This window comes from Equus asinus, chromosome 28 (genome assembly GCF_041296235.1).
Source record: "Equus asinus isolate D_3611 breed Donkey chromosome 28, EquAss-T2T_v2, whole genome shotgun sequence".
Taxonomy (NCBI): Eukaryota; Metazoa; Chordata; class Mammalia; order Perissodactyla; family Equidae; genus Equus; species Equus asinus.
In genome coordinates, this window is record NC_091817.1 from 32,648,977 (window position 1) to 32,657,050 (window position 8,074).

General features: G+C 54.0%; 1 protein-coding gene across 3 annotated transcripts; it reads right to left on the reverse strand.

Annotated features, from left to right (window-relative positions):
* Positions 1 to 4,261: 4,261 nt before the first annotated feature.
* Positions 4,262 to 8,030, reverse strand: TPPP3 (tubulin polymerization promoting protein family member 3). Of its 3 annotated transcripts, none has more exons than XM_044760815.2 (5): positions 7,772 to 7,938; positions 7,399 to 7,459; positions 5,205 to 5,398; positions 4,937 to 5,090; positions 4,262 to 4,821 (listed from the first exon to the last, which is right to left on the reverse strand). In XM_044760815.2, exons 3-5 carry the CDS (start codon positions 5,390 to 5,392, stop codon positions 4,633 to 4,635), a joined length of 531 nt encoding a protein of 176 aa, XP_044616750.1. In that variant the 5' UTR covers positions 5,393 to 5,398; positions 7,399 to 7,459; positions 7,772 to 7,938; the 3' UTR covers positions 4,262 to 4,632. The 3 variants fall into 3 exon arrangements, with proteins under 3 accessions (XP_044616750.1, XP_070356298.1, XP_014683207.1); XM_070500197.1 differs by having other exon boundaries at positions 7,395 to 7,459; positions 7,772 to 7,935; XM_014827721.3 differs by lacking the exon at positions 7,399 to 7,459 and having other exon boundaries at positions 7,772 to 8,030.
* Between the last annotated feature and the right edge of the window lie 44 nt (positions 8,031 to 8,074).

Consider the following 8,074-nt stretch of genomic DNA (forward strand, 5'->3'; position numbering starts at 1 on the left):
TCACATAGAAACATTTGGCTGAAAATGTCAAAAAGGAAAAAACACTAGACATTTTTCCCAAGTATCACTTGAAATTCTGTGGTAGGGGGTTTAAAAAGAACATCCATGGCTGGGTGTGTTTTGTGTTAGAATTTCAGTGAATCCATATAGATTGGTTCATCAAACATGTTTTGAGTTTCTTCCCACCATAGTGAAAAGGTGACAAGGTCTGATGTCTGCCCTGGAGCAGCCAACAATTTAGTCAGGGAGAAAAGCACAAACTTGTGTGATGGAGCTCAAACTTGGCATTGGTACTAAACATATCTAAATAAAAGCCTAAAGATACCCTGGAAAGAGAGAGAAAGCAGTTGATTCCTACTCTGGGGAATTGGAGAAGGCATCAGTGAGGACTCATTTGAGTGGAAGTATGTAGAATGAGTACAATGGTAGCAGGTAGAGGGGATGCAGAGCCTCCTAGGCCAAGAGTGCAGAGTAGAAGAGTCTGGAGCCCCCGAAGGATCACAGGGCAGGGAAGATGTGAGTGATGGTGCCGTGACAGTAGATAATCCTAGCTTGGAAGGTGTGGTGCAGAAAAATGCCCCCTAAAGAAATGATCTTTCAGGGCCAGCCCTGTGGCCAAGTAGTTAAGTTCGTGCTCTCTGCTTCGGTGGCCTGGGGTTTCGCTGGTTCGGATCCTGGGCACACACATGGCACCGCTCATCAAGCCATGCTGAGGTGCCATCCCACATGCCACAACTAGAAGGACCCACAACTAAAAATATACAACTATGTACCAGGGGCTTTGGGGAGAAAAAGGAAAAAATAAAATCTTAAAAAAAAAAAAAGAAATGATCTTTCAACTGAGACCTGAAGAATGAATAGGAGGTAACTAGGCAAAGGATACAGCCAAGGACAGAGGCAATGGGGAGAGCTGCAGAGAGAAACAGCATGTGCAAAGGCCATGAAATGGGAGGGAACATGGTCAATTCAGGGAACTGAGGGGCTGAGAGGAGATAAGCAGGAGCTAGATTGCACAGCTCCTTGAAGATTTTAGATTGGAAAGGCAGAGGAGTGGAGCATTTGTGTCTGAGAAGCTTTCTCTGTAAGAAGAATGGATTGACAGCCTTGTAGAGTGGGGACAACCAGAGAGGAGCTGAAGAGACGAGAGAGAAGGCTGGTGCAGTCCAGACCAGAGATGCACCTTCTGAATGTTAGCTTTGGGCTCAGCATCCACTTTACACATAAGTACCCTGTATTTCAGACATGAAGCACAATCTTTCTTTAATCCTGATTGATTGGGCATTTAAAAATCAATGGGAAAAGATAATGAAAGTGGCTTTAGGTATGTCTCTGCTTCAGAGTCCCCCAGGTAGCTAATGTTACCAGAGAGTGTGTAGAGGGCAAAGGACTGACGACTTAATGCTATGTTGTACTTCTCTTTATCTTCAGGGTCATGTCAGAGAGAGAGGCAGGCAGAAAGATTAGACACTTCTTTGCTCCCCTGACCCAGGTGCTGTGCAGGGAAGGAGAGCTATTGCCATAATAATGAGACATGAAGATCACAACCAAGATCACACATTTCCAAGCTATAAATAAAATCCACAGACTTCTGGATTTTATGTGGGTTCCCAAAAGGAGGATGTACAGAGGAGCCATAAGTTTCTTTGAGCTGCATGGCTCTGAGGGAGCTAGAGTGAGCTCTTGGTCTGTGGAAATGTTGGTAAAAACAGTCCCCCCACCCCTACTTTCCTGGGCCTGTCTTGGCCCCATGGAGCCTTTAAGGCTCAGTGAGCCTAGGCCTCCAAAGAGCCTAAGCCTTGCACAGGAAGGGTAGCCTCAGCCAGTAGCCTTGCAGCCCTGAGTTGTCATATTTCAGAGTCCCAGCCCAGTGCACAGGCCAACTTACTGAATAGACCATTGGGGGAGAAATAATGCACTTCTTTCTACAACTCCAGCCCTCCCCTCCTTCCCCTATGAACATCTGATAATGCTGGTCCCTGAACCTATTCAGGGTACCTCTAAGGAGAAGCAAAGTGCCTGACCCAGACTGAGTCACCTTCTACCTGATTTTCTATTGTCACTGTCCCAGGCAAGGCACCTCTCTAGGGGTTGCTGGCCACTCCTGGGGAAGTTGACTCTGTGATTTTCCCTGTGTGGCCCTTGGTCCAGAGGGCAGGGGTAGGGATTGGTGGCATTAGGGAAGGGCCAAAGAGTTGTTGCCCTATGGAGCTAAGTGGGCTCAACACGGAGGTAGAAGGCCCCTGAAGCAAGTGGAAAACAAGTGGAGAGGAATTCCTTACCTGAGGCCTGACACTCCCACTTCCTGAGAGAAGGAAAGAAGCAGGGCTGGGATGGAGACTGGGCCCTCAGGGAAGTTCTGTGCCCAAAAGGAGGGCGGGGCCACTCTGACAGGTTTGGCCTTCCTGCCAGCTATACAGAGAGGGTTTAATGACTCTATTCCTCCTAACCTCTTTTCCTTGCCCACCTGGTTTTCTACCATGAGGAGGCTACGGAGGGTAGAGCAGTGATAACTGAAGGCCTAAACTGGCATTGTTTGGTCAGCTGCTGCCATGTACCAGATTCTGCTAGACCCATCAGTCTTTAAGGGTCTTCCTGGCTCTGCACAGGCCTTGATTTCCCTCAGGCTCCATAACCACTTTCAGGAAGAAGAGGGGGCTTTATCTTATGAGGTGGAGTTTTGGGGCTCACCCAGTTCTCTCTCCGGGTTCCTCTAAGACATGTGGCTAGTCACAGGGGGCTAAGCCACTGCTCCCCTACACATTGGATGGTACTCTCACTTGCAGCTTAATGGCTTAATATCCTGGACCAATTTGCAATACATTTAAATTTTTTTCACTCTGAGGATATTTTAAGTAAGTGAAAGCCAGAAGGATTTGAGTTTCACTCCTATTATGCTCATTTAAGTAAGCTTGCAATTTAAACAAATTCCTCAGGGCTGGAGGAATCGTTCCTCTTACTGATTGCTGGTAGGAGAGGTAGAGCTCTCTGAAATTCTTCCCTGGGCAGTGCAAGGCGATATAGTCAGCAGAGTCAGGAGGAGCCCACAGCTGTCAGCTGTTAGGCAAGGCTCTGCTGTGGCCAATGCTGATCTCTACCCTCTTATTCCCACCTCACCTCCTCAGCATCCCTGTCCCGAGCCACACTATTCCTCTATACCTCCACTCCAAGTGAATTTGGGCTTAAAGGACTCTGGGGCCACCTGGGGCAGGAACATTCCAGAAAAGCCTGTGGGATGAGGGAATAAACAGTTGTGCTGCCTTACCTTGTTATCTGGGGCAGGAAAGAAGATATTTGTAAGCATGTGCCTTTTAAGCCTTTTCTAGCACCCGTGGTACCTGCCCTCTCCTAAGCAGGCCTTAAATCCCATCCAGCCTGCTTGTCAGTAGGAAGGAAGGAGAGTTGGTCCCAAAGCCTTGGGCTTGGGAATAGCTCTAGCCTAATACCCAGAGCCTCAGAGAGGAGAAAAGGTTGATCCAGAAACTCCCAGGAGTTCCCAGGACCAGAGAAGCCCATACCTTCCTCCCAACCCATGATATTGAACAGATGGAAGGGAATCAGCAAGAAGAGGCCCCTTCACTGTTGGACGCCCTGTTCACCTGCCAAAGGCTGGTGTTGGGTGCCAGGCTCTATCACTGGCCATCCAGCCCCAGTTGTGGAAATCGTGTTGGGGCTTGCTGTGTTAGAAAGAGCCTGGCCTGGGAGGCAAGAGGCATGGTTCTGGCCTCTATTCTGAAGAAACCCCTTCACTCTTTGGGCCTCAGTTTCCTCAGCTATAAAATGAGGGAGTTGTACTATGTATTCTCTGAGGTTCTTCCTGGTCCTGCGTTTTCTGATATTCTGAGGTGGAGCCTCAGATGACTCGCCTTGGTAGCCCCCTGGAGCTGGGGCCTGTCAGTAGTCTTAGAGCCGAGGCCTGGCACTGGGTCCCTGCCAATGCTTGGCCCAAGCCAAGTCTGCTGTCTTATCCCTCCTCCTGCTATAAAAGTGGAGAGGCCAAGACTGACATCCGAACTGCAGGAAGGCAAGCTGTGCTGTTAGGACTCTGGGTCAGGGCTGAGGTAACAGGCTTTGGATTTCCCTCAGGAGCATCTTCAGGCATCCTGGCTCTGTGTTGATGGAAGGGGCCTGATGTGTGTCTTTTTCTGGGCAAGGCTTCCAGTGGAAGGATCAGCAGAGTGTGACACGCAGGGGGGTGACGACTCTGAGGGGTTAGTGGGGTGTGAATGTCATTACCCCCGTCATCATATACATGACCAGGCTATACTGGTAAAAAAAGCTATCTTTATTGAGGTCTAGGTAAGAATTAGGCACTTGGCCAGAGCAGCAGCTTAAATATGAGGCAAGCAGGCAGGGGTTAGCCACGCCCAGGGCTAGGTTCAGGCGGTGAGGCTATAGGCACAGACTCTCCCCAGACGGACAAAAGGACAGAAGTCAGGGAGGAAAGAGGAAGGGGAAGGGGATGCAGAGCAGTCTGGGTCAGAGGCCTGGTGGGCTGGCCCTGTGGGGCTGTGCAGGAAGCGCTGGGTGGCAGGTCCAGCAGGAAGGGGACCGGGCTCTCTTGCTCCACATGTCCCTTAGGCCCAGGCCTGAGCCTCTGGCTGGGGCAGCCGCGCTGGGGGGCCTTCCCAGGCCTCACTTCTTCACCTTGGCATCATAGGTGCCTGCATTCTTGTAGGCACTCACATAGCCACTGTCATCCAGGATGTCCTGCCGCCCAGCAATGCCCTTGCCCTTGCCGCTCTCATCAAAGCGCTCCTTGTGGGAGCCTGTGTACTTGCTGGTGTCGGTCAGCCGTTCCACAGCACCCCCTGTTTTTGCTTTCTGTTTGGACAGAGTTCCCCCAGGGGCACCGGGTTAGAGAGCCCAGCCCTTCCACCCCCGACCAAAATTCCCCACGTTCCCCTCAGTAGCCTCCCAAGACCAGCAGGGCACTTACAGTGACGCCCACATTGGCTGGTTCCTTGCCTGCCACCAGCTGGCAGATGGCATCGAAGGCCTCCTCCTTGCTCTTCCCCTTGAATCGCTTGGTTGCCAGCTCTTCTAGGGCCTTCTTGAACTCCTCATAGTTAATGACCCGAGCCGACTTCCCCCTGCCAGATATGTGAGCACCATGAGTTTTCTCCCTTCTCCATATCCCCCTGGTTCCAGCCCCCCAATTCCCCACCTTCTGGGAACATGAGAAGCAGAGACTGCCTGGGGCTCACTTGACTTTGGAGAAGACGATGTCGACATCAGTCCCTGTCACGGCCTTTCCATCAGCCACCTTGCAGTCCTTGCACAGCTTGGCCCAGTTCTTGCCATTCATCTCTTGCCCACTGGCCTTGGGGTCACCGTGGATGGCAAACTTGCGGAAGCTTTCCTCCAGTCCAGCCACATCTGTGCTCGCTGCCATGCCACCCTGTAGGGACCCACCTCGGTCATCTCTCAGTCAAGCTGCCCCTCCCATCCCCAAGGCACCAGACATCACTGCCTCTACCTCAAAACCTGCAAGGTCTGAGTTGTGGGCACTTCTGCCACATATCCTCAGAGTTGGAGACGGAGCCTGGGGAGAGGGGCCAACACTCAGTGTCTCCCTGGGTGCCAGAACCCTGGGGAAGAGCCCCAAGAGGAAAGGTCCTGTCACTTCATGCCAGCCTTGGCTCTGAGTGGAGTTCAGAAGATGAAATCATGATGCCCACACCAGGCTGGGAACAGAGTGGCACTGTCCAGAAAGACTGTGAGGGCAGCAGCTGGGGCCATGGCTTTGTCTGACCCTGGCACAAGGCCTGCTTGGGTGGAAGTGAGGGTGGCAGAGTAGGTCAGGGTCATGAGGACCCAGCCAGATCCAGCCTAGGCTGAGAAGGAAGCCAGAGCACAGGCAGGGGTGTATGCCCTAGGCAGGGGTGCAGCTGGCCCAGCAGGGACCTTGTTACTATTTGCTGTTAAACAAAAACATGAGGGGAGCGGGAACTTGAGGCTGGCCTCGCCACAGTTTGTGAAGCTTGGAGACAGTTGCTAAGGGAGGGTGGTGCTGCTTGGAGATGTTGCTAAGGGCAGGATGGTGTCAGGGCGGCTCAGGGAGAAGCTCCCAGTGTTGCTTGGCTGGGCTGGGCTGGGGAACAGGGGCCCAGGGGTGGGGCACACCAGCACTCCCAGTGCCTAGGGCACAACCATGGCTTTCTGGCCCCTTGCCAACCACTGGGGCTGTAACCTCCCAGTCTATGAAGTTTAGGAGGAACAGGAGATTAGGGGGCTAGCCTGGGTGGGGGTTGTAGAATTATGAGCCCCCAGAGGCATGTTGGTGAGGGCAGTGCTCAGGGACTGTGGCCTTGCTCTGTAATCCTCACACCTACGCCCTGCACTGAAGCACACTTCCCCAGTGTCTGCACCTTCAGCCCTCCATGGAGGACCCCGGCCACACCCTGAGCACTGCCATGCCAGTCCACACTCCCACAGCTGTATGTGCTCAGCCCTGGCCCTCCACACCCTTATTCCTCCTGACCACACCCTTAACCTGGTACTCAGACCTCCCTGACCACACCCACAGCCCTGAAGTGAAGTGCCCCCCCACAGCCCCCACTGCAATCCTCTGACCACACCTGCAGCCCTGGGACTGAGGGCCAGGACCATTCCCTCAGCATGCACCCCACACTCATATACTAACAGCCCTGTACTGAGGCCCCCCAATAATTCCCTCAGCTCTGCACTATAGGATACCCCCCACACCCCAAAGCCCCCCCTGGTGTCCCCTGACCACACTCGAAGTCCTGCACTGAAACTCCCTCCATGTAATACAGCCTTGTACTGAGGCCTCCCTGACCACACCCTCAGAGCTGCACTGCAGCCACTTCTATCCACACACTCACAGCCCCGACCAGAGCCTCACAACTCTCCCCCTCTCCACACACCTGCAGCCCCTGACCACAGCCCCACACACCCCCTGTGTCCACACACCCACAGCCTTCTGGCTATACTCTCAGCCCTGCACTGAAGCCCCCAAGTATCCACACACACAGACTTGCATTTCCAGACTCCCAGGTACTATGCTGAGCACACCCACCTCCTCCATTGCAGCCTCCTGACCACACCCTCAGTCATGTCCTCAGAATCATCTTCTATCTCCGCCTTATATGCTAGCGCCTCCAGTGACCACAGCCTAAGCCCCTGCCCGACTACCCCCCTTCCACTACTGCTGGCCTTAACACTGAAAACTCTCCCCCAGTGACCACACTCACCCATCCCTAAGTTGCAGTTTCTGAGACTGGGAGCACACACAGCTCCTACACTGTAGCGACTCTGTGGGCCCACAATCCCAGACCACCTTGTACTCTGCTTCCCCTTCCCTACACTGCAACCTCCCACCAGGGACCAGGAGACCCAGCCCTTGGTTCATCAAGGGTAAAGTCCAGGTGTACTTGCATGCCACAGGATGCATGTCCCAGGGGACTGGCAGGATCCTGCATCCAGTGCTCACTCCTGTCTGTGGGAAGATGGATTTTTGATAATCTGGGGGCTGATCAAGTGGCGCCAGGTCGCAGGCCATGGATGGAGCGGCCAGGCCCGTGAACTGGGGCCACCCGCTCGCTCCCGCTGGGACAGCTGGAGTCATCAATCAGCCGGACAAGGAGGTGGGGGTGGGGGTGGAACGCTTGGGCCCAGGGCAGGGCCGCTCAGCTGGCGTCCTCAGCTCGGTACCATCCGAGGTTGGGACCTCTTCCAGGCTGCTCCCACCCCACCCGCTTCCTTATTGTGCAGGATACTGATTAGGGTGGTCGGCGCCGGGGTCTCCTACCGGCTTCTACTTCGTGGCTGCTCCTGCAATGCGCGTTCGATGGACAGGACGAAAAGAATGGACCGACGGACGCTGGAGACCAGGCGGCTCCGCAGCTCTGCTCCCTGCCGGCTCTGGGGCGGGACTGCAGCCCGGGCGGTTCCACCGTATTATCCCCTGTTTCTCGGTCTCCATAGAGACGGCCAGTCCCACCCCCGGGGCTGTCTCGGCGGGAGAGTGACCAAGGTCACGCTGGCTCCACCCACCGGACCCCACCCTCTCCACGCTCCGCGGGGGCGGAGCTGCTGTGATAAACTCATCGCG

Bases quoted from the DNA above. Each gene is read 5' to 3' on its own strand.
- TPPP3 (XM_070500197.1), bottom strand. From the start codon at position 7,442: ATGCAGGATCCTGCCAGTCCCCTGGGACATGCATCCTGTGGCATGCAA. The intron at 5,399-7,394 runs GTACACCTGGAC...GGGTCCCTACAG, and splicing joins ATGCATCCTGTGGCATGCAA to GGTGGCATGGCAGCGAGCAC. The intron at 4,822-4,936 runs GTAAGTGCCCTG...CTGTCCAAACAG, and splicing joins CAGCCAATGTGGGCGTCACT to AAAGCAAAAACAGGGGGTGC.